The sequence below is a fragment of the Drosophila ananassae genome, chromosome 2R, assembly GCF_017639315.1.
Source record: "Drosophila ananassae strain 14024-0371.13 chromosome 2R, ASM1763931v2, whole genome shotgun sequence".
In the NCBI taxonomy this organism is placed as follows: domain Eukaryota; kingdom Metazoa; phylum Arthropoda; class Insecta; order Diptera; family Drosophilidae; genus Drosophila; species Drosophila ananassae.
In genome coordinates this window covers 25,658,283-25,681,624 of record NC_057928.1, presented here as the reverse complement: position 1 = coordinate 25,681,624, position 23,342 = coordinate 25,658,283, and the positions used below count along the sequence as shown (strand labels likewise).

The following is a 23,342-nucleotide window of genomic DNA, read 5'->3' as shown; positions in this document are numbered from 1 at the left end:
TATTTTTGATCTATGATGTTTAAAAAGTTATTTTCCACTATTTGTTGTTTTTGAATTTGGCGCCCACAACTTAACTGCTAAGGAAATCAGGACTGCCAACTGTTTATATGAAATCGGTCAGAATTCCCGCCTCACGAAAAAAAGCTTAGGCTATCGATATATTTGGATGAGCTTAACCGATATACTCACAGACATGGACCCGGCGGAAGTTGTAGAAATTCAGCCTAAAACTTCATATTTAAGGTAGTTTTCTAACAAAACATTGTAGAATTTTATTAATTGTTAATCCTTTTAGTCCTGAGGAGCTTATAGAGCTGCGACACAAGGATTTTGAGGTGCCTGCTGGCGGCCTAAAGCGTACACAAAATGAGGGTAGCGCGGCCGAACTCCAAGAACTGCACGGGGCGCTAGGTAAACTGAAGTATTAATTAAATGAGTAACAATTCCATATTAAGGTATGTTAATTCCTTTGCAGACGCTCTCAGAGCCCAGCTATCGGTTCCCCGTATCGAAAGGCTGGCGGGGAGAGCTTTAGCGACCTGGAATAAGGATCAACAAGTTGCAGAGGTCCTTCGCAAGGATGGAAAGTTTGAAAACTTCGGCCACAGCAAGCAGGGTAAACTGTTTTTGGAGTACTACGAGGCCTTGTTCCTGCTCGAGGTGGTGGGTTAATACCATACGCTGCTTGAGTGTGACAACCCAACTAATATAAAGTCATTTTCAGGGTCGCCTTCAGCTGGAGTATTGTGGAACCATAGTTTCCATAGAGCAAGCTTACGTCCTACTCCTTGGCGAATCGGAGAGTGAAAGGTTTACCCATTACCTGGTGTACTCTGCCCTGTCCCGAGCTGGCTATATAGTTGTGCGGCATCAAGCTGTCCAAGAGGCACCAGTTCCAATCACCAGTGCTGACTGCGTCTGGGCTGTGCTGAAGGAGAAACTTGGCAATAAGCCAGTACCGTCGAAGATCAAGGAATCCCCTCTCTTCACAGCTGCAGAAAAGCGAATGGAGGACCTCAAGCAGCTTATTATAGGACAGAAAAACCAATCCCCCTTGGAACCAGGCCCAGAAAAAGCATCGGGTTTCCACTTTGACACACGAAAACGCAGGGCGCAATCGGAGTCAAAGGGCCAATCAGCCACTAAAAGGGGAAGAGTTGTTTTCGCAGGCACCAGTCTAGTAGACCAGCTGCAAATGGAATCTCCCTATGGAAAGTTCCAAGAGATCTTTCAAAAATTCGATATTGTTAGGTTGGATACCAAAAACTACTCAATGGATAACAGTCCTCCAGACTCTTCGCTCCAGATTATCTTTGACTTGCACCTCCATAACGAGGGCTTCAAGAAGCGATCCCCAAAGGGCCCAACTTTTAACGTGATCATCCTACCACCCCAGGCGGCGTTTCCCACCCACGATGAGATCTTCACGATCCAAAGTCAACAACACGTTAACAACGCACAATTGCTCGTCATATCCGTTAGCGAATCGAAACAGATTCAGGCCTTCTTGTACTTTATTAGCTGATGATGGTCGATCTGGCGGATGTTTTCCGTCCATAAATTGGAGGTGTGATTATTTGGAAACCATGTGAACTTAAGAAAACGATTATGTCTATCAGGAAAAGAGAGCAATCATCAGCAAATCAGTAAATGAGCATGCTATATCTATCAAAAAGCATTTCGGCACCTTTTCAAAAATATATTTGGTTTCCAAATCAAAATTTATACGCTTCATTAGCGCCTGGCCATGGTGAGATTATAATTATACGCAGTTCTGCACAGGTATTTATGAAATATGTCTTACAGAGCACCCCAATAGTTTGGGTGATTGGGGCTCCCTGCAGCGGGAAGGGGACGCAGTCGGAGAAAATAGCCCAGAAATACGGCTTTAAGCACATTGATCCGATCTTCCTGGTTGACAAGGAGGTGAGCTGAATCCGGTAGTTTATGCATCTAAGGTTACCCCTGGTCCGTACACAGATCGACACCCATACGCCAGCTGGAAAGAAGTTCCAAGAGATGCGCTTAGGAGGACAAGAAGTTCCCCTGGCAGAAATGCTTCCCCTAATCGAAAAGGAAGTGATGGGTAATCGAGGAGGACTTCAGGGACTCGTTATTGATGGGTAGGTTAACTGGAGTGTTAATTTTTGCATTTAAAATATGGTTTGTATCCCCAGTTACCCCAGCAACTTGCAAGAAGCTAAAGTCCTAGAGCAGCGCTTGGGGCCCCCGGACATGATCATTTCCCTGGATGTGCAAGACGACATAACCAGTCGGCGCACTTCCAGAGCAGGCTCGGTCGGTAGGGTTAGTGTGGCCGAGCACAGGGGCTCCACCCAGCCAATTCTAAAGAACTACGCCCGGGTTACCCTGCAAGTGAATGGCGAGGAGGAGCCCGACAAAATTTTCGATGTGATAGCCGAGCACATGGACGGTCTGGTGAAGAATCGCAAGAAGATCCAAATCGGTCGATAGATTCGTCTCCTTGGAGACCTTAGACATTTAAATCAAGTGGGAGTCCCAGTGGAAAGCTTCTCACTGAACATATTCAAAAGGGGAGCAAAATCCGAAAGCTTGCTCGGTCCGAAAGCGAAAAGCTTTGCGCCAAAGCTTGAGCTGCGCAGCGCCGCGCGTACTGAAACCGTTAGCCGAAACCGTCCGAACCAAAGCGTTCCGGAGCGAAAGCCTTTTCATTCAGATTCAGATACATCGAGTCCGATTCAGATTCGGATTCCGAGTCACTCTCAACAGACGCAGCACTCGGCACGGAGCACGGCGGTGGTGGAAAAAACGGATTTGTTTTGGCCACTTGCGAAAAATCGAGCACAACATCTCGCGGACGGAAAATCGCGCAATTCCTTCATCCAACGGCCCGCAGAAGCAGCGAATACACCTAGTATACATCATCATGGTGAGTGTGTGTTGCGTGCTGCTGTTGCTGTGATTTGTGCTTAGTTTTCCTTTCCTTTGTTTTTGCTTTGATTACTTGCTTAATTTATTTTTATTAGTCACTGGGTTAGTTTCGCATTGATTCAATTTCACTGGCAGTGCGGCCGCGAGTACGCTCTATTTCTCCAAATTAGAACCCCGCGACCTTGAGCCACTCGAGCCCCGCACTTGACCTTGCCGTGAGATGCTCTTGGGGGGACGTGGGGTAGCTAGCTGCGGGCTCAAGCTCCCGTCAGCTGTTCGTGTTTACAGAGCTCCCCAAGCGGTTCTGGTATAAATCCGATGATTACGCGTCTGTGAAATTCCAGGCAAAATCCCGCAAAACAACCCGACCAACAAATTAGCAACTCAAATGGCTCTAAACCGAATTTCACATTCCAAGCAACCGGCGAATTTTGACGTCAAAATCCCCGATTTGCATAAATTTATGACCACTTCGCCCCGACACACAGGAATTTCTGGCGGGGCTTGATTCATTAGCCAGTTGGAGCGGTCTTCGTCGCCAGATCGACGGACAGTTAAAATGTGTTTATTGGCGCTACCCGAACTAGACAGTCATGCCGGTTTTGGCTAAGAGCCGTCGCGTCGTGTCGCATTATTAAATTGTCAAAACAAAGAAGCCCCCACAAAGGCTTATAAGAGAAAGATCAAGCCCCAATCCGAATTTAAATCCGAGCCTCCCGCTAAAAGCAAATTAGTTTTCCAGTTCCGTTTGAGAAGAACGCATGTGTTGTGGCTTACTATTAACTATTATTAAAACTAACTACTCGGGAAAATGGACATCTGGCGGTGGTCTCCCGTATGAATTATTGAGGACCGCGACCCTGGCAAGGTCCCAGCCTTGGAAATGACATTGAGAAGTCACTGAACTACTTTGAATATATCACCCAATTACGTAAATGATGCTCGGGAATCATAAATTCTCGCACGCAACGATTAGGCGGATGCGTGGAAATGTGCTGAGAGAAAAGCCAGCCAGAGACCGTCGATGGGGCATCTGAAAACAGACTAAATATACTTGAAGCAAAGGTGCTATTGAAACAACCTGCGTATTATCGAGCTGCCAAAATTCATTCATTTTGTTTGTCTGCTTGTATTATTTTGTATTTCCCCCCGAAATTTCTCTGGGTGCGACAATGCGGAACAGGAAGAATCCGGCGGGGGCTGTGATATATATACTGCTATATAGAACACATCTATATATGCCAGAGCGTGGCGCGTTTCTATTGTTTATAGTAATTGAGATTTTGTACCATTGCCGCTGGGGGGATGAGGTGCTAATTGGATTGATTAAAATGGGCTCCACAATGGGAGCTGTGGGCCAGTGATTGGGGTTCAAGATCAAAGTCACGGCCAACGTAAGATCTTCTATTACATAGCCCACATTTTCGAGCTGGCAAGTTGCCCAGAATACTAATAACTACATACTAATCCATGAGCAAACAACATCATCTCGAATATAGTTCAATAACACTATAACTCAGAGATATCTAACCATCCCCAAACAACTGTCTCGATTGTGTAGTTATTTATGTGTCACCAAATGGCCATGAAGAAGGAGGCCGAACAGAAGCTCAAGGCCGAGGAGCTCCGTAGGGCGCAAGGAGCCGCTGTAAGTAGCCCCCAAGTCGATGGATGTCCCCGGTGTATTACTCGATGTATATGGCATGTTCTGTCTGGCCGCTGCTTCTACACCACCAATTTTAGACCTTCGAACATAGAAATCAAAACTCCTCCCGCCCTAACCCGACTAAGCTTGCGTCTCAGTGAACCACTAACTCCGGCTAACCCCGGCTGCGAATGTTTATTGGCCTTCTGTGTTGTGACTGTACTAACCTGGTTCTGTCTCCCCTTTTGCAGACTGATATTCCCATCATCTGGATCTTGGGCGGACCCGGCTGCGGCAAGGGCACGCAGTGCGCCAAAATCGTGGAAAAATACGGATTCACACATCTGAGCAGCGGAGATCTGCTGCGCAATGAGGTAATTTGGCCCGAAATACTGGAGGAGATTTATCACCCGGCCCCATGCTTGATTTGCCAGGGCGAGAAAACTGAAGCGTAAAAGAACCATATTAGCCTTTGAATTAGAAGCCAAATTTGTGGCTTGTTTGTCCTACAAATTCCAGGGGAATGTGTAAGACACTTCGAGTAATGGCGCAGGCGTAAAATATTTAATATCTAATTGAGTATTACACTACATTATTGTTCCTGGAGAGACCGAAATGGTTTCAAATGAAATTTTTACGATTATAATGCAAACAAATAATAATTGGGTCTTGAATTATTGTTATAATGGGCATAAATTGTGGCCATTTTTCTATAAACAAATAATCATAAAAGTAAATCTTTGTAGTACACTATTGCCAAAGAAATGTTTATGAAACTATATTTGTTTTTAATTAAAAACTATTATTTATTTTATCTTAGAACACTGATCTTATCTCCCACAACCTTATCAGTTTAATAAAACATTTATCGTCTCTGATTTCCAACTTTCAGGTGGCTTCCGGATCGGACAAGGGTCGCAAGTTGCAGGCGATCATGGCCAGCGGAGGGCTGGTGTCCAACGAGGAGGTCCTCTCGCTCCTGAACGACGCCATCGTGCGGTCCAAGGGCAACTCCAAGGGCTTCCTCATCGACGGCTATCCCAGGGAGAAAAACCAGGGCGTTGAGTTCGAGATCCGCGTGGCTCCCGCAGACCTGGCGCTGTACTTCGACTGCTCGGAGGAGACCATGCTGAAGCGCATCATGGCCCGCGCCGCTGCCGCAGCGGTCCAGAGGGCCGACGACAACGAAAAGACCATTAGGCAACGCCTGAAGACCTTCAAGAACAACACTAACGACATCCTGGAACTGTATAACGAAAAGACCCTGACGGTGAGTCCCTTGGAATACTCTTTTCGACACCTATTCTCAAGTATTCCCATGAACAGATCAACGCCGAGCGCGACGTGGACGACATCTTCTTGGAGGTCTGCCAGGCCATCGACTGCGTGCTGAAGAAGAAGGCCAAGCAGGTGGCCGCCCAGTGCTAATAGCTGGATGGCGAGGAAACTGGTACCAAAGTTAGCAACGCAACCAAAATTTGTATGCACTTATTAGCGCAAATCTCAAAGCCGAGCACAATGAAAGCGAAACACCAAATAAATTAGTCCTAAATCTATGTAATGTTAACCAGCTGGATGGCGTTTTCCCAAAATCTATGGCAAGCAATATTCATCTAGTGCTTTAAATAAATTTACACTTACAATGGAATAAATGTTCTCTCCGTCCAACTTGGAATTTGTTGTTGGCCTGGCACTTGGCTGGGAACTTACAAGCTGTTTATATAAATTAATTGAATAATTGCTGTAATTGAAGAGTCTGCGAGTGGCGATTAATTGTTTTAATAATGCAAATCTGGTCGAGGCACGATTTAGGACTGGCTAATCATTCAAGAGCTAATTGAAAGCCCCAAGGGCGCGTGTGTGCTCGAAAGGAAAACATTCGAACATTGCCTTGACGGCGGCGGTGAGAGCCTCGTGATTTATGGCTGAAAACTACAAGCTCGTTTAGTTCAGTGAACCAGTTTGCTTTTGGCCATATTGAGATGTGGTGGGAGGGAACTAGAACGAACTGAATATCTTCATTTCAGAGGGCTTTACACCCCACTGAACTCCCCACTGTGATCTTGAATTTATGCAACGATTTTGTTTTGACGAAACAGACCTGAACTATTTGCGAGTTTAATGGGCTGCTTTCGAAAATCTTCGAATATATCTCTGGTCTAATCGAAGCATCAACAAGTTGCACCCGATTAACTGCTCCAGTCATAATAAATTATATGGCGTAGATGGCGAATTTGAAGCGGAGCGAGTCATCCAGTTATTGATCGACAACCAGCTGTCGAGCATTGGATTGTTCTCGGACATTAAGAAGATATCGGATTCAGCTCGGAGTCTTGGGGCGAAAGCCTGCGTCACTGGCCTCGGCCAAGAGGCAAAATAGATCTGACACAATTCAAGCCGGCCAACAAAAGGCGAAAGAAAATCTGGGGCCACCTCTCTGGGGCTCGCAGAAGTTCGCAGCAAAACTGGTAGAAATAGAATCGTCGTCCATCACGGAACTAAATACCAAGTGGGACAGCGTCGAGCGTCATCTCCGCCGAACTGGAGTGGGTTCGAGTTCTTGGAGATCTTCGAGTCGCGTCGAGTGTAAAGTCAACACTATATGAATATTATGTAAAGTTAGTGGTTTGTGAAAGGGGGCTGGAGGGTGGTGGGCAGCTTCTGGTCCCCCACTTTTTGAAAATTATGTTAAAAAATATGACAGAAAGGCCCACTGATCTTGGCCAAAAACAAAGTAGCGAAGCAGTTTACCGTTCAGAAATTATCACTCGACGACGACGTAAAAGTTTTTATCGAGCGATTATCGCAGGTCGAGATCAGATTCAGATTTCAGATCCGAGATGCGGGAATTCCACAGGTCCACTCAAAAATCAGCATGACTAAACAGACTGAACAGAAAAGCCGAATCAGGTTTAGTGCTATTATTTGTTATTTTTGCTTTTTATTTCGTATACAATTTCTTTATATTTTGCATTCGGTGCTTTCTTTTTGTTTTCTTGCCGCTCTGTCCGGCATTTCGATTTTGTCATAGTCTTAAAACTAAAAAATAAATATAGATGTTTAAATATTTATGGCTAAAAACAATGTACAACTGTTCAATGAGAGGTATATCACAAGATTGGAGAACTGCTTCCCGGGTGGAAAGCTAGAGATTCAGTCGAAAGGCCCTGGGGCGGAGGTTGTCCCATTTTAGATGAGGTTATCAGAGCCGTAGGGATGGTGCTGGTGGTGGCGCTGCCCCCCAATCTTGCTCTCGATCCAGTCCAGGTAGTGGGTTACTCGGGTGAAGCCGCCCGGGATGTTCGTTTCGCATCCGTCGGCGGGCCCGAAGCTGGTGATGCCGACCACCATCTGAGTGTCCTTGAGCACCAGTGGACCGCCGGAGTCGCCCGTGCACACTGTTTCGTCCTTCAGGCCCTTGGCACAGATCACCCCGGAGGTGACCACGTCGTACTCCTGGGCACACTCCGCATTCGAGATGACCTTCAGTTCGGTGTACTGCATCGAGTCGGAGTTTGTCATCTCCACCATGGCGCCCCAGCCGCTGGCCACCACACTTAGCCCCGCGAACTGGTCGTGCCGGAATCTCGTGGGCAGCGCGGCGGGCTGTATCCTGGCGGTGAATGCAATGTCCCGGGGCAGCTTCACCAGGGCGATGTCGTTGGCCGCCGTCTCCGGGTTGAATCTCTCGTGGACAATGAACTTGTTGGAGCGCAGCACCAGTCCTCCCAGCTGCTCGGTGTCCTCCACGCTCTTGGTGCCCAGGTACACGTCGAAGTGGGTCACCCCCATGGTGCAGTGTCCGGCGGTGAGGACCCAGCGCCTGTCCAGCAGGGTTCCGCCGCAAAGAATGCGCTTGCGCCACAGCTGCTTGCCGATGAGCATCACCTGGTAGGGGAACTTCTCGATCCGCCCGAACTTTGACTGGCCGATGGCGTAGCTCTCTGTGGGAGTGGGCAGGAGGCAGGCAATAGTCAGAAGAAGGAGTCCCATTCCCAGAACGTGGGGTATGCTGTTGCCGCGCATGGTGTTTGTTTGGTTTTTGTTGCACTTGTCACTGGGCGGGTATTCAAATTGAGTCACTTTTTCGGGTTCTAACTTTTTGTCTTTGTATCTTTGTATCTCTGTATCTTTGAGTTCTGTCTGCTACGAACGCTCGCTTCAATCTAAATTCATTCTGACGACAGCCGCGATTTTTTATACGGCCCCGCTCGCGCTCAGCCAAAAAATATTTCGCCGGTTGCCTCTCCAATACCTGATCCATGATACCAGATCTCTCTCCGGACCCGTATCATCTCGTCTCCGGTAGCCACTTGTTATGACAGCAAACAAGTCGTAAAATTTCGCTTGCGGCGTATTTTTCCCGCCCCGCTATCGCAGGGGCCAAAGAAAGTTCACATTTAAATGGGAAACGGAAGTAGATTTCGGTTGTTTGTTGCGATTGCATCGTCATTCCCAAAATATCACATTTCATCGCTGGGTGCTTTAGCTGAAAAACGAACAGGATTCTGAGAATTATGGGCTCTCGCTCAGAAATTCATAAATATTTTGGGGCTGAAGAAAATCGAGATGCGAGACAATAGAACAGGTATTCTCTACCAGGCTGGAGTTTCGGCCCCTCTCCGGTGAAGTGAATTTTTCGGGGTGACAAATACATTTTTAATTATGTATATACTTGGCATCTCGGAATTCTGATTAGTAGACTTGTTTTGTGTTTGTCGTTTTCCTTTGGAAATGTTTCATTCTGAAACTGAAAAGGTGGAATTTTTTTAAAGTTTGCTTTTGCGCATCTTTATTGCATGAATCCGAGCGGTTGAAACACATATGTACATGTGTATCTTTTCCAATCTTCCAATTCTGAAGATTTTTACTAACTTTATAGAGAATATGTAAACTATTTCGCAATCGATTCAAAAACGGAATACCATTCGATCTGCATCCAAGGATCCAAAATATTACTCAAAAAAAAAGGTCCCGATTTTTGACAAAAATCATGATGTCACCCCTTAAAAATTTTTGAAAAATGGGTCAAAATTTGTGTTGCCAGGTTATGATTGAATATGGTAGTAATTTAAATTCTGAGATAGGGAAGGTAGAACATTTTAGGATCATCCAAGTATTAGCCGAGTTATACGTATTTTCGCATCACAAAATTATGAAAATGGGAACATAATTTTTCATGGTTTAATTTTTGCTCAAAAACAAAGTTTACTATTTACAAGATGGCAAATAAATGTATAGATTGATGGTCTTGGAGGTAATTGTCTTGGAAGTGGTGCTAATATTATGTCCTTTGAAGCTCCTGCGAAGTCAAATGTCCTCCACCGCCTGGAAGGTGCACACCAGGTGATGAAGGAGAGGTTAATCCAGATTGATGCTGTATCCGGTGGTACAGGATCCACAATGGCAATTAGACAATTAGTTTTCGAATATAAAATTTAAATATTAATTATTAATAAATATTAACAAAACGCTGCCTAATCCTATTCAACATCTTTAGATACTATCTGAAGAAAGCCATAAAATTTTTTGAAAACTGGAAGGAGCTGATAAGGATCGAAGGATAACGACTTATGGGTAATTTTGGGCTTTTAAAATTGTGGATCTTTGCCCCTTAATGGAAAGGAGGAAATGCCGGAGGGTCCCCGGGGTTTTTTTAGTTCACCATCGATTTCAGGGGGCAACACCCATAACGATTCGTGTATCCGCCCCTTATGGTACAAAAGGAATTGGCCTAAGATTTTTCTTAAGCTTTAATGCTTTTTATATCTTATTTTCGTATATTTGTTTTGTTTAGTGGCGCCAGAAGAATGCGTATTAATCAGCTATTAATTTACGCCTCAAAGTCAAAAAATGTTGCTAATTCAGAGCGAAATTTAGGGGAACTGCGATGAATCAAGTTCCCTGTCTGTGTTTTTTTTTTTTAATATTTTATATAAACATATTAATATGTAGATTGCGTTCCAGATCCAAATCACAACAATGCTGACTCAATCAATGTTATTGTTCTCCTCGGTGGCTCTGGTTTCTTCTTCTCGGCTTAGATTTTTAGATTTTCCTTCGCAAAAATTCCCCAAAAAACACAAAGTTGTTAGTCCAATGAAAACACAAATATTTAAAATGGGAGTTTATTTGCTTGGCGCCAGGCTGGTGATTTGTTAATGAAAACAACGGAGCTCGGCGATCGCATTAATTTTATTTACTTAATTAGCAACCGAATTGTAAAAACACCCCGCCAATGACTTTGTTTTTCGGCTCGGCTGTCCGAATTCCAGTACGCCAATGAAGTCCTAAGTGTTAGGGGGGTATGGAGTGCAGCAGCCATTTCACGTGCCAATCGGTTATTAATTCCCCCCTCGAGAATTTCTCACAGAAGCTAAATGTTTACACTTCCCATTGACAGGCTAAAGTTTATAAATACGCAAATATTAACAAAGTTAATTGGGCACGAAGGTGCGAAGCACTTGCTCTACCCTACACGATCCTACCCTACACGAGAAATGGCCCCCTGGGGCATCTGAAACACCACGCGCGGGTCATATAACTATGACTTCCCGTTCTGGGAGGAGTCTCTATTTTATCGGCTGGACAGGTGGCGGGAGGTAATCTCCAATTAGTTTTCAGCACATCGTCAAACTTTATAGAACTGGTTGAGTGGCCAATAAAACTCTTTCGTTTGAGCTTTTGCGGGCCAATTTGAGTTTTAGTGTCCCCCGACTGAATGCATATTTCATTTTCCGCCAGCAAATGCCAAAAACCGGTGAGATTTATTTGGCAATTAAAATTTAAATTTCGCGACCGGGAATCCGAGATGTAAATTGATGCAAATGAGAGCCCGGGAACACCCAAAAATGGTTGTTTTTTTCGGCTGATCATAAAGTTCAGCGGCTCGCAACTCTGGCGCCAAAAACAAAAGTGGCTTGCCTTGCTCGAGAAAGTAGCTGACCTTGACGGAATTCCGAATCCGAAGACTTCTCCGGCTAGAAAGCAGCAGATCCCAAGCGTAGGCACTCCGAGTGCATTGACCAAGATCGACGTAGCAATACGGATCGTTCGTTGACGTCAACTAACACCATTTGTTTTGTACGGTGCTTACAGATTTAATTAATGTGTCGGCGAAATGAGCTTTTAATATGCAACGGCGTAGAACCAGTAGTCGCCCCACCACTTTTCGCGGGCAGCAGTAAAAGTTCCAGCTCCAAACCCTGGGAGCCGGGAATCTGGGCTGACAGGGCTTGCTTAAACGTTGTGTTTCTCGGACAAACTACATACAGTAGATCCGGTTGGTCCCCACCACAGAATGCGAATCTCGATGGGGAACAGCAAACAAAATAAATAAAAAAGAAAGAGCCGCTTAGAAGAAATTTATGGCAGCTGGGAATTCCCATAAAAAATACAAAAAAAATCCAACTGGGCCATGACTGTGTAGCAAACAAAATTCGCTAAAATTCATCAGAAGCATTTATCATTAGTCGGGAGAAGAAAAAAAAGATATAAAAAAGAAAGATGATCGCTTGATAGCCGCCAGTCAAAGTGCAAAGAAACTTTGCGGTGCCAGACGGAATTTTATCGGAGATATATTATAGCTCTATAGCTAGTCGAGCGGTTTCAAAACCAGTTCTCGCTGCAGTTCCGACAGCTCTGGAATTCCCTGAAAACACGTGCAACCGCCTATCAAAAGTATTCCCAAAACTCAAGCTAAGAAAGTCGTCAAAACTAATCGTTTGGATTGGAATCCCATACCAAATTCGCATAATACGTCAAGTTGTCAAATTAAATTTGCATGACATTAATATGCTGGCTCAGAAATGAAGCGCAGCTCGAGTCGATTATAAAACTTGATATGTTTTGCCCACAGATAAGGAGTTGATCAAGCTGGAAAACCGCCTTTCAAACACGCCCAAAACAAGGTTCTGGGCTTTAATGGGATACTGGGAATTTCGGATGTTTTGGAATTTATGCGTCTATCTTAGCTTGGCCTAATGTGAATTATGCTGCCACGAATCGAACACCGAACAGCTTATTGGCGCCGAAATAATTAATTATAAATTAACTGTCTCGACATTAATAAGCCATACGAATTTGCATATAAATTAGAACGATTAGAACGGACGAGAACAACAGCCTCAATAATATGGATCGAAAAAACGATTCAAAAATTGGTTATAATGCCAATATCATGCTTCCTAAGTGTATGTCTACCTGGCTTTAAATGGGTTCAATAAACGTCGAGGATAGAGTATTAAGATGTCAAAAATGTAAAGTTAATCAACAAAAATCAAAATACTATAGACTTTTACGAAGGGTTTACAAATTGCCTGGCAAGGAACTGAGACATTGATCTATAAGTTTTCGAAAATAAAAGTAAAAACTTCCAAAACTACATCTCATCTTTTCAAAATGTTATAGCTTTTTAATTAAAACGCATTTGATGGGTGTGATGGTATCGGAACTAATAATTTAAATTTTTATTCCACTATCTTTGAGACCATGTTTGCTTTTGATGAGTCCATAATACAAATTTATATATGTTTTGCTAAATAAAACCCAAGCAAATTATGTTATATTTGAGAAGTAAACAAAGGAAACCTGAAGTTGATAGCAATTTGATTTGAAAACAATCATAAGTGGGCAATCATCGTTCGTTTTAAATCAAACATGAACACAAGCACGCGCTCCAAGCCCCTCAAGATTTGACGTCACATATTGACTTTTCTTTAAGTCGATGATTCATTATTTATTAAACCTTATTACTAGTATTTTGGTACGTCATCGTGTGCTTACAAACTCTAATTTTAAAGCGGTGATTAGCTGAAAAGCCAGACTTATACTTTCATTGTGACAGTGCAAAAAATGAATAAATAAATGAGGAATTTGGAATGCCGTTGAACTCGGTGCAAAGGAGAAATTCTGAATTTAGAATTCATGCCAGCTGACGATTAATGAGTTTAATCGTAAACGGTAAGTACACTTACTTTAAAATCCAATTGTTGTTTCATAATTTAAGGCACACACGAATCGAAAAAGTAATTATTTACATGGAATGCAAATTGCGACCGATTTTGCTCGGATAATTGAAATTACAATTGATTGTATTTCCTTAAAGTCAAATAATTTGTTGTGATTAAAAACCAGTTTTTTCGCGGTTTTTCAAATATTCAAAACGAACGTTACATTTGGAATTACAGTGTGACCGCACTATGGGGTAACATGTGAATGGCAAAACAGTCATTAGAAGAAGAAGATTATTATCGACATTTTCCCACATCTATTAAAATTTTTAATAGATTTGTTTAAATTTTAATTTTTATACAAACAATATGAAAGAACGAGATCTGAAGCGTGCCTACAACAATGTCCTGGCCCAGGCCATCTCCTCGTCTCATCAGTACCTGTTTGCCGGGAATCTCTTTGGCGATATCTTTGTGTTGCGGTAAGATTGGTTGAGTTATTTAGAATCTAAATAACAAACTAAACCATTTTGTAGCCTGAAGGAACTTGACCAGAGCTCTGAGGAGCCACCCGGCAAACTGAAGTTGTTTCCCCAAGGAGGCCATGTGGACATCAACTGCCTGGCCTTCCACGGCAACTTCCTCATCGTGGGTGCCGTGGGCCTGATTTACGGACTACTGTGGAACGAGAAGGAGGAAACTCTGGGGCCGAAACGGAGCTGGGAGATCAAGATTCCCATGCAGGTGGATTCCGTCGAGGTACCCGATGTTAACTTCATATGGCTGAACCACGACACGAACACCCTGTTCGCCGGCTGTGGCGATGGGGTTATCTACCAAGTGAGCCTGGAGGACGGACGCATCCAGCGGGAGTACCGTGGCCATACCGACTATGTGCACAGTGTGGTAGGCAACGAAGCGGGACAGATCTTCTCTGGCGCCGAGGATGGTACTGTGCGCATTTGGAGCACGACGCAACAGGAGGCCACGGGGCTCCTGGAGCCATATAAAAACCCTAAATTGTTGCGACCAGATTGGGGAAAGTGGATAGGCGCCGTGGCTGTAAACGATGACTGGCTACTGTGCGGCGGCGGACCGAAGGCGTCGATTTACCACCTACGCTCCATGGAGTGCTCCCGGGTGTTCGACTTCCCCGGTCGTGTGCATGTCTGCGATTTCGTGGACGACTGCGTCTTCATTGGTGGCGAGCACAACCACGTGCAATCGTACACCCTGAACGGAACCCTGCAGGCCAACATCCCGGTGGAGCACACCGCTTGCTACTCGACTGTTTGGCAGCCGGCGCCGATAAAGTTGATGTCCATTGCCGGCTTTAGCAACAAGCTGCACATCCTAAAAGACTTTCGCTTTCTGGATAGCAAGATCGAGTTGTATGGTAATATTGTGGGTGAAGAGGATAAGGCAGATGCTGAGGACGAGGACCTAAATGAGGAGCACCTTATTAGTCAAGCAGCATAATGGTTTAAATATATCTTTTGTATTTTTAAGGATTTTTATATTAAAGATCAAATTGCCCATTTTTGCAGCCATTTCGTGTGATCCTTAAATGTTGCAGATTCTGTCTCCCCACATTGTTTTCAAAAACGCAGTCGCCGAAGGTCAGAGTTCCATTATCACTTAGGGCAAAATCCTCCAGCATCTTAATAAAGTTGCGGGAAATGATTTCCTCATCTGGGCGAATAGCTCCTCTGAAGGGTCCCACGTCAAAAATAAGAAAGAAGTCATCTCCATGGACAGTACCTAAAAAAGTGACAAGTTATTTAATTGAGTATTTGTGTGGAAGTTCAAAACCTACCAAAATAGATATCACTGCGGTTGGAAAGGCGTTGTCCCACTCCACTAATCGATGGGTTGTCGTACACAAACGAGTAGACAGGACTTTTGCCGTGTTGGCGATGAAGTTCCAGAGCCTTTGGTACACTGTTTCTGAAAAGCTCATCCGTGAACATGCGCTGCAAGTCCCAATAACTTTCTATGCCGAAACGCCGATCTCCCAAGTAGGCCTGCCTTAAGTCTCTGGAATAATTATCCAGGTCCTTGATGGTTTCGAAGGAATCCCTATAGAATAGCAAGTACGGTGCCCAGTCGAACCAGCGATCATTCAGGGTTTCAATCCAGGTGTCTCCAGTTTTGTTGGATGGTTCCAGCAAAGCAGCTGCATTGTATCCACCGTCTTCAGTTGTATAGGAGGCAACCCAAGGGATTTGGGAAAACTTTCCACTCCTTATGACTTCACTGGGGTGTTGGGTGAGGAAGGCACCTGGAGCATCCGAAGGCTCAACCACAGGACCAAATGGAGTGAATGGAACGTAGGAAAATATCAGGAAGCTCTTCACAGCAGTCACTACTTCACCGGCAGGTTTCGATTGGAGGCATTTCTTGAGGGCGACGGAGTCATTCAATTGCCCGCAGCCCAGGTGGCGGCCCAGTTCAAAGGCTCGTCTTCGAGCTCCCCGCTGAACAACCCAAGGGTCCAGGGCGTTGCCACTGACGGAAACTGCTGCCTTCGCCAACTGGTCAAAATCATGGCGCAGTGTCTGCAGGTGAACAGAGGCTCCTCCCGCCGAGTGACCAATGAGCACGATGTTCTCGGGTCTGCCACCGAAGTGGACTATATTTTTCTTGACCCATTCCAGGGCCAAACGTTGGTCCTTCAGGCCAAAGTTGCCGGGTATGTCCTTATCCCCAGTGCTCAGAAAGCCCAGAGGTCCAACACGATAGCTAATTTTGACCACTATCATAGTTCCCTGGCGCATAAGGTACTCGTGTCCATTCAGCGAAGCTCTGCCGAACATAAAGGCCCCTCCATGAAGAAGTACCAGCACTGGGAAACTCCTCCTGGTGCTGCTCTTGGGCCTGTAGACACTCACCGTCAGGCAGTCCTCCTGACCAGCCAGCTTGTTGGTATCATCGATGAACTGATTCCATTGCAAACACGCTACGGGTTTGAGTGGCGTTGAAAGTATCCTTCCAGAGTCCTTCATACGGCTTGGGAGCCTCGAAGCGAAGATTACCAAGCGGTGGCTCGGCATACGGCATCGATTCGTAGCTGAAGTAGTGTCCATTGTCCCGACCAAGGAGCCTGCCGTTTGGAATCTCGACAATCAGAGGATCAGAAGAGGATTCAGACTCAACTGAACCCGTCCAATAAATCCAAATTAAAATCGCACCCGTGCACCACTTCATTTTGAGACGCGACTGCCGACAAACAGGGCTTACTTACCCGTTTTTATAGCCTCTCCCGAAATGAAGTCACTTGTACCAGATCCCACATTTAAAACATTTAATTTAACGCGTTCGAATCATGTAAACGCCCTGCCGAAAATTAGCACATATTAAATTTTGTTAGTACTTAAACAAACAAATGCTATATCGACGGGTTTGAGTTCAGGTAATATTTTTGAATAATCATGACAGAAACTCTTAGGGAAATTGTATAAATGGTTTGTTTTCACAACCTTTCCGAGTTATTGAAAGTAGTTGAAACTTTTCACTGCCAGTATTATCCTGAAAAGTGCAGTCCCCAAAGGATAAAGGGCCTCCATCGAAAACAGCAAAGCTCGTTATCATTTTAATAAAGCTTTTGGAAATCTTTTCCTCATCGGAACGCAGACGGGAATCTCTCAGGGCGCTTTCGAACATTAAAAAGTAATCGTCGCCATGGACAGTTCCTTAAAAAAAATCATACATTATATAAAAAAAAGCATTAAAATAACATTACAATTACCAAATTTGATATCCCTACGCTGAGTTAGAACCTGCGCCACTCCTTAGTCAGCAGGATTATCATAGACATACGCATAAACAGGACTTTTGCCGTATTTGCGATGAAGGTCCAACGAGTCCTGAGTGCTGTTCTTGAAAAGGACATCCGTGAACATTTGCTGCAGGTCCCAATAGCTTTCAACGATGAATCGCCGATCTTCGAGGTATTCCCTTCTAAGCTTCCTGGAGTAGTCATCTACTTCCTTAATAGTTTTCTCCGAGTCCCTGTAGAATAACAAGTATGGAGCCCAGTCGAACCACCGATCATTGAGTTTCTCTATAAGAGTTGGTCCTCCTGGATAGGATTCCTCCAGTAGGGAAGCGGCATTGTAACCACCATCTTCGGTCACATAGCTTACTATCCAAGGAACGCTTCCAAACTTTCCACTTTTAATTATCTCTTCAGGGTTTTGGGATAGAAACACCTCGGGAACATCAGAAGGCTCCACTACAGGACCGAAAGGAGCAAAGGGAACTTTTGGAAGGACTAGAAGACTGCGCACCGCTGACACGATTTCTTCAGCCGGCCTGGATTTTAGGCAGTTCTTAAGGACCTCAGAGTCATCCAACTCCCAACAGCCCAACATGCGACCCAGTTCGAAGGCTCGATATCGCGCTCCTTTCTGTATAACCCAAGGATCCAGAGCGTTGCCACTTAAGGAAATGGCAGATCGGGCTAACTGACCAAAGTCCTCCTGCAAAAGCTGCAGATGAACCGAGGCTCCTCCTGCGGAGTGGCCAAGGAGAACAATGTTCTCCGGTTCTCCCCCGAAGTTGGCAATGTTTTTCCTGATCCATTCAAGGGCCAAGCGCTGGTCTTTAAGTCCGTAGTTTCCTGGTAAAAGGCTATCCCCCGTGCTGACGAAGCCCAGAGCTCCCAGGCGATAGCTTATCTTGACAAGAATGAAGCTGCCTTCTCGCATAACATTCTCGTGTCCATTTTGAACTGCTCCGCCCCGACTGAAGGCACCCCCATGGATGTTCGCTACCACGGGAAAACTCTCACGACTGGAGTTCTTGGGCTTGTAGATACTAACTGTGAGACAGTCCTCCTGTCCTACAGTGTTTATTGCCGTTTGCAGGCACAGAACAGGTGGCTGGGTGGCATCGAAGGTTTCTGTCCATTTGCGATTATACGGTTTCGGGGCTTCGAAGCGGAGATTCCCTGTTGGAGGCTCTGCATAGGGAATGGACTCGTAGCTGTAGTAGTTTCCGTTATCGCGGCCCCGCAGCTTCCCAATTGGGAGCTCCACTAGAAGGGGATCACTGTCATTACCGGCGCACGAAGAAATCCCGAGGCAGATCAGTAGAAAGACACATCCCGCGGAGCTCATGTTGTTAATTCCACAAAGCACCGATCGCAACTATCAGGCCAACTGACAACTGGAACTTGTTTACTGGAAACTGAATCAAGTCTCAAAAATAATGACGACATTTTGGCTGTCTCTCCCGCTGCACCTATTATGTGCTTTTATAATTAAATCGATAAGGTTTGTTTTTATTTAATCGCTAGCTGAGAAATAGGGTATAATTCAATTGTTCCTTAAGAGCTTTGTTTGCAATTGAATTATTTTATGCTGCGGCTTAGGAAATTTAGCGAATGGCTTGTTCTCGCATCCTTCTCGGATTATGGAGCATAAATTGAAGTTCTCACTCTCCAAAGGTAGGTTTTTCCCTTTTCGCTAACTGAAAACTGCAATTGATTGAATTCTAGCATAGTCCTCATACTGTAATAAGTATAAACTGCTTTCAGCGAAGCTTTGAATTTTGATTAAATTACTTTTTATTTACTTTAGGACTTAAGGAAATCGTTTAAACTGCTTGTTCTCGCATCCATCGCGAGTTATTGAGAGTAAATTGAAGTCCTCACTGCCCACGTTATCTTGAAATGTGCAGTCTCCATAGGTTAGAGTTCCTTTTTCGCAAATTGCAAAGTCCGTCAGCATTTTTATGAAATTTTTGGAAATCCTCTCCTCATCTGGTCGCAGCTGCGAATCTCGAACTACATTTTCGAAAATCAAAAAGTAGTCGTCGCCATGCACCGTTCCTGCAATATAAGCATCGTAAATAAAAGGATTCTTATTTGATATTCTATTAAATTACCAAAGTTCACATCCCGGCGCTGGGTCAGCACCTGGGCGATTCCCCTATCTGCCGGATTGTCGTACACGAAGGCGTAGGAAGGACTCTTTCCATACTTTCGGTGGAGGTCCAAGGAGTCCTCAGTGCTGTTCTTGAAAAGGACATCCGTGAACATTTGCTGCAGGTCCCAATAGCTCTCCACGCTGAACCTCCGATCACCCAGATACTCTTGTCTCAGTTTCCGGGAGTGTTCATCCATTTCCCGGATGGTTCTCTTGGCATCTCTATAGAAAAGTAAATACGGAGCCCAGTCGAACCACCGATCATTCAGTTGCTCAATGAGAGTAGGTCCTCCCGGAAACGACTCCTGAAGCAGTAAAGCCGCATTGTAACCACCATCTTCGGTCACATAAGTGACTGCCCAAGGTACTTGTCCAAACTTTCCGCTTTTGATAACTTCTTCTGGAGTCTGGGTGAGGAAGGCGCCAGGGAATTCTGGTTCCACAACGGGTCCGAAAGGAGCAAACGGCGCATAGGAAAAAATAAGGAAATTCCGCACTGCAGTCACTATTTCACTGGCCGATTTGGATTTCAAACAGGTTTTGAGGGGCACCGAGTCATCCAACTGCCCACAGCCCAGGATACGACCCAGTTCAAATGCTCGTCCACGAGCTCCTTGCAGAACGACCCAGGGATCGAGGGCGTTGCCACTAAAGGAGATGGCAGACCTGGCCAACTGACCGAAATCCTCCTGTAGAAGCTGCAGATGCACCGAGGCACCTCCGGCGGAGTGGCCAATTAGGACGATATTCTCCGGTTCCCCACCGAAGTGATGAATATTTTTGCGGATCCATTGGAGAGCCAGTCGCTGATCTTTGAGGCCATAGTTTCCGGGTAAGTCCGTATCTCCAGTGCTAGCGAAACCCAGTGGCCCCAGGCGATAGCTTATCTTGACCAGAATGAATCTGCCTTCTCTCATAACATTCTCATGTCCATTCTGCGCGGCTCCGCCGAACATAAAGGCACCTCCATGGATGTGGGCCACTACAGGAAAGCTGGTACGACTCGAGTTCTTGGGCTTGTAGATGCTAACAGTGAGACAGTCCTCCTCTCCCACTAGCTTGTTGTCCCCAGGAGTGAATTGATCCCATTGGAGGCACAGAACAGGTGGCTGGGTGGCATCAAAGGTTTCTGTCCATTGGCGAGTATAGGGTTCCGGGGCCTCGAGGCGGAGATCTCCGGTTGGGGGCTCTGCATAGGGAATGGACTCGTAGCTGTAGTAGTTTCCGTTATCGCGCCCCCGCAACTGGCCAAGGGGAAGCTCCACCAGAAGGGGATTACTGGAATCGTCGGCGGAGGAACCGATCCAGAGGCAGCTCAGCAAAATGAGAAATCTCACGCAGTTCATGTTGCTCACTCCTCCAAGCACCGATCGCAACTATCTGCGATAGAGGAAACTGGAGCTGTTTTTATTGCCAGATCGGCTTATCGCCCCCAGTTCAGTGGACCACCTGTGCAACCAGTCCCAATCGATCTCAGCACGCCACGAGATTGTGCGGCTTCTCAGGCCTGAATTACTTTTGGGAAAAAGCCAATTTTGTGACTCTGATAAGCATGTTCAAATTAGGATACTTGTCTGTGAATCGAAGCTGAATCACTCGAATTTGTTTATCCAAAAACACACAGATTTAGTTTTTCTTCACACCTTAGGTGGGAAACTTCTTATGCAATTGCAATCAATCAAGCTTGATTAATTGCTCTTTATGCATGTTGTTTTAGTTACTAGACACTATTTGTATAGATGCCTTTGATAATGAGTTTTTAAACGGAGGCACTTAAATGACTATACTTTTGGAAGTGTTTGAAATTCAGAGTAGTTTCAAAACTAAATCCATCTATTAAATATACCTCTTCATTCGTTCAGTACAGGGTACTCTAGAAACGATTCTACGCAAGTTTTCATTTATTTATAAAACATTATTGATAAGCTTTACTTTCGACAATCAAAATATTAAAAATACAATCAAGGGAAAATTGGTGGAACTATAATTTCCAGTTTAAATAAAACGAATAATATAAAGAAATAAAATATTTCTGTTTTAAAATTAATTTGTGATTTAGGGAAGTTGTGAGAACTGCTTGTTTTCACATCCGTCTCGGGTTATTGAAACTAGATTAAAGTCCTCACTACCAACATTATCCTGGAAAGTACAATCTGCAAAGGCTAGCTCTCCCTTTTCGCTAACAGCAAAGTCCTCTAGCATTTTAATGAAGTTTCCCGAAATCCTTTCAGAATCTGGACGTTGGATATCTTGCCTAAGGATGTCGAAAATTAAGAAATAATCATCACCATGCACCGTTCCTGTGACAACGAAAAATTATTAGCTATATTTTAAAATTTATGTTATGAATACTACCGAAGTTAACATCTCTGTTCTGTGTCAGAACCTGGCCAAGTCCCCTTTCAGCTGGATTATCGTAAACATAAGCATAGACAGGACTTTTTCCAGACGTACGATGGAGATCCAGAGCATCCTGAGTGCTGTTTTTGAAAAGGACATCCGTGAACATTCTCTGCAAGTCCAAGTAGCTGTCCTCGCTGAATTGTCGATCCCCTAGGTACTCCTGTTTGAGTTTCCTGGAGTAGTCATCTATTTCCTGAATAGATTTCTCCGAATCCTTATAAAATAATAAGTATGGAGCCCAGTCGATCCACCGATCATTCAGTTGCTCTATCCAGGTGGGCCCTCCAGGGTACGATTCCTCCAGAAGTAAGGCGGCATTGTAGCCACCATCTTCGGTCAAGTAGGATACTAGCCAAGGAACTTGTCCAAACTTTCCGCTTCTAATAACTTCATGGGGAGTCTGGGTGAGAAAAGCACCAGGGGCATCTGAGGGTTCCACAACAGGACCAAATGGAGAGAAGGGCACATAGGAAAATACCAGGAAATTCTTCACAGCGGTGACTATTTCAGCAGCCTGCTTTGATTTTAGGCATTCCTTGAGAGCCCGGTGGATTCATCCAACTGGCCACAGCCCACAATGCGACCTAGTTTTAAAGCTTGTTCACGAGCTCCTTTCTGGATTACCCAGGGATCCAGAGCGTTGCCACTAAAGGAGATAGCAGACCTGGCCAACTGACCGAAATCCTCCTGGAGGAGTTGCAGATGAACAAGGGCAGCACCAGCGGAGTGACCAATCAGCACAATGTTCTCAGGCTCTCCACCAAAACTAGCTATATTTTTCCTGATCCACTGGAGGGCCAGTCGCTGATCTTTTAGGCCATAGTTTCCGGATATGGCGGAATCACCAGTGCTAGCGAATCCCAGTGGCCCTAGGCGATAGGTTATCTTGACCAGAATGAATCTGCCTTCTCTCATTACATTCTCATGCCCATTCTGCGCGGCTCCGCCGAACATAAAAGCTCCTCCATGGATGTGAGCCACCACCGGAAAGCTGGTACGACTCGAGTTCTTGGGCTTGTAGATGCTAACTGTGAGACAGTCCTCCTCTCCCACTAGCTTGTTGTCCCCAGGAGTGAATTGATCCCATTGGAGGCACAGAACAGGTGGCTGGGTGGCATCAAAGGTTTCCGTCCATTGGCGAGTATAGGGTTCCGGGGCCTCGAGGCGAAGATCTCCTGTTGGGGGCTCTGCATAGGGAATGGACTCGTAGCTGTAGTAGTTTCCGTTATCGCGTCCACGAAGCTGGCCATTGGGCAGCTGTACCAAAAGTGGATCCTTGGGATCACCAGCGGAAATAGACCAAAGACAGCTTAGGACAAAGACAAATTTTCCGAGCATGCTTTCCACAAAGCTCTGTTTTGAACTACACGGTATGAAAAAACTGGAGCTGTTTTTATTGTCTGCCACAGGTGTGCTTCGATCTAGTTAATTTCCTCACGCAATACAATTGGCAGAGTTCTAAGGCCTGAATTTAAACAAATTACTATTTTTTATTATAAT

At 45.0% G+C, this 23,342-nt stretch overlaps 8 protein-coding genes and 1 pseudogene across 9 annotated transcripts; 4 read left to right on the top strand and 5 right to left on the bottom strand.

Moving 5' to 3' along the window:
* The first annotated feature begins 136 nt into the window (after positions 1-136).
* LOC6507621 lies at positions 137-1,646 on the top strand. The gene is made up of 4 exons (XM_001955976.4): positions 137-243; positions 296-411; positions 476-663; positions 725-1,646. The coding sequence occupies exons 1-4, from the start codon at positions 167-169 to the stop codon at positions 1,523-1,525; spliced, it is 1,182 nt and encodes a 393-aa protein (XP_001956012.3). The 5' UTR covers positions 137-166; the 3' UTR covers positions 1,526-1,646.
* LOC123256973 (adenylate kinase isoenzyme 1-like) lies at positions 1,597-2,893 on the top strand. Its single transcript, XM_044714822.1, has 4 exons — positions 1,597-1,750; positions 1,807-1,926; positions 1,981-2,123; positions 2,178-2,893. Exons 1-4 carry the CDS (start codon positions 1,748-1,750, stop codon positions 2,473-2,475), a joined length of 564 nt encoding a protein of 187 aa, XP_044570757.1. The 5' UTR covers positions 1,597-1,747; the 3' UTR covers positions 2,476-2,893.
* Positions 2,272-6,226, top strand: LOC6507622 (adenylate kinase isoenzyme 1). Of its 2 annotated transcripts, XM_001955977.4 has the most exons (5): positions 2,519-2,911; positions 4,475-4,561; positions 4,810-4,932; positions 5,451-5,828; positions 5,885-6,226. In XM_001955977.4, exons 1-5 carry the CDS (start codon positions 2,909-2,911, stop codon positions 5,984-5,986), a joined length of 693 nt encoding a protein of 230 aa, XP_001956013.2. In that variant the 5' UTR covers positions 2,519-2,908; the 3' UTR covers positions 5,987-6,226. The 2 variants fall into 2 exon arrangements, with proteins under 2 accessions (XP_014765363.1, XP_001956013.2); XM_014909877.3 differs by lacking the exon at positions 4,475-4,561 and having other exon boundaries at positions 2,272-2,911.
* A 1,251-nt stretch (positions 6,227-7,477) lies between these two features.
* LOC6507442 (brachyurin) lies at positions 7,478-9,598 on the bottom strand. Its single transcript, XM_001955978.4, has one exon. It carries the CDS (start codon positions 8,582-8,584, stop codon positions 7,748-7,750), a length of 837 nt encoding a protein of 278 aa, XP_001956014.1. The 5' UTR covers positions 8,585-9,598; the 3' UTR covers positions 7,478-7,747.
* Positions 9,599-13,776: 4,178 nt separating this feature from the next.
* On the top strand, positions 13,777-15,055 carry LOC6507623 (THO complex subunit 6). The gene is made up of 2 exons (XM_001955979.4): positions 13,777-13,991; positions 14,046-15,055. The coding sequence occupies exons 1-2, from the start codon at positions 13,879-13,881 to the stop codon at positions 14,986-14,988; spliced, it is 1,056 nt and encodes a 351-aa protein (XP_001956015.1). The 5' UTR covers positions 13,777-13,878; the 3' UTR covers positions 14,989-15,055.
* Positions 15,029-16,728, bottom strand: LOC6502816 (esterase P). The gene is given in 3 exon segments (XM_001955980.4): positions 15,029-15,270; positions 15,326-16,476; positions 16,478-16,728. Coding segments are annotated over 3 exon segments (1,632 nt in total). The 5' UTR covers positions 16,717-16,728.
* A 70-nt stretch (positions 16,729-16,798) lies between these two features.
* Positions 16,799-18,679, bottom strand: LOC116654475 (esterase-5B-like). Its single transcript, XM_032454083.2, has 2 exons — positions 17,258-18,679; positions 16,799-17,201 (listed from the first exon to the last, which is right to left on the bottom strand). The coding sequence occupies exon 1, from the start codon at positions 18,627-18,629 to the stop codon at positions 17,301-17,303; it is 1,329 nt and encodes a 442-aa protein (XP_032309974.2). The 5' UTR covers positions 18,630-18,679; the 3' UTR covers positions 16,799-17,201; positions 17,258-17,300.
* Positions 18,680-19,060: 381 nt separating this feature from the next.
* Positions 19,061-20,831, bottom strand: LOC6507440 (esterase-5B-like). The gene is made up of 2 exons (XM_032454082.2): positions 19,399-20,831; positions 19,061-19,342 (listed from the first exon to the last, which is right to left on the bottom strand). The coding sequence occupies exons 1-2, from the start codon at positions 20,783-20,785 to the stop codon at positions 19,095-19,097; spliced, it is 1,635 nt and encodes a 544-aa protein (XP_032309973.1). The 5' UTR covers positions 20,786-20,831; the 3' UTR covers positions 19,061-19,094.
* Positions 20,832-21,379: 548 nt separating this feature from the next.
* Positions 21,380-23,186, bottom strand: LOC6507439 (annotated as a pseudogene).
* Between the last annotated feature and the right edge of the window lie 156 nt (positions 23,187-23,342).

Excerpts from the sequence above, each read along its gene's own strand:
- LOC6507622 (XM_001955977.4), top strand. Across the intron at positions 4,933-5,450 it reads GAGATCTGCTGCGCAATGAG|GTGGCTTCCGGATCGGACAA; the intron begins GTAATTTGGCCC and ends TCCAACTTTCAG. Across the intron at positions 5,829-5,884 it reads ATAACGAAAAGACCCTGACG|ATCAACGCCGAGCGCGACGT; the intron begins GTGAGTCCCTTG and ends TCCCATGAACAG.
- LOC116654475 (XM_032454083.2), bottom strand. The coding sequence starts at position 18,629 with ATGAGCTCCGCGGGATGTGTCTTTCTACTGATCTGCCTCGGGATTTCT.
- LOC123256973 (XM_044714822.1), top strand. Across the intron at positions 1,927-1,980 it reads TCTTCCTGGTTGACAAGGAG|ATCGACACCCATACGCCAGC; the intron begins GTGAGCTGAATC and ends GTCCGTACACAG. Across the intron at positions 2,124-2,177 it reads CAGGGACTCGTTATTGATGG|TTACCCCAGCAACTTGCAAG; the intron begins GTAGGTTAACTG and ends TTGTATCCCCAG.
- LOC6507623 (XM_001955979.4), top strand. The coding sequence starts at position 13,879 with ATGAAAGAACGAGATCTGAAGCGTGCCTACAACAATGTCCTGGCCCAG. Across the intron at positions 13,992-14,045 it reads GGCGATATCTTTGTGTTGCG|CCTGAAGGAACTTGACCAGA; the intron begins GTAAGATTGGTT and ends ACCATTTTGTAG.
- LOC6507621 (XM_001955976.4), top strand. The coding sequence starts at position 167 with ATGAGCTTAACCGATATACTCACAGACATGGACCCGGCGGAAGTTGTA. Across the intron at positions 244-295 it reads CCTAAAACTTCATATTTAAG|TCCTGAGGAGCTTATAGAGC; the intron begins GTAGTTTTCTAA and ends TAATCCTTTTAG. Across the intron at positions 412-475 it reads AGAACTGCACGGGGCGCTAG|ACGCTCTCAGAGCCCAGCTA; the intron begins GTAAACTGAAGT and ends ATTCCTTTGCAG.
- LOC6507440 (XM_032454082.2), bottom strand. The coding sequence starts at position 20,785 with ATGAACTGCGTGAGATTTCTCATTTTGCTGAGCTGCCTCTGGATCGGT. Across the intron at positions 19,343-19,398 it reads GCGCCGGGATGTGAACTTTG|GAACGGTGCATGGCGACGAC; the intron begins GTAATTTAATAG and ends CTTATATTGCAG.
- LOC6507442 (XM_001955978.4), bottom strand. The coding sequence starts at position 8,584 with ATGCGCGGCAACAGCATACCCCACGTTCTGGGAATGGGACTCCTTCTT.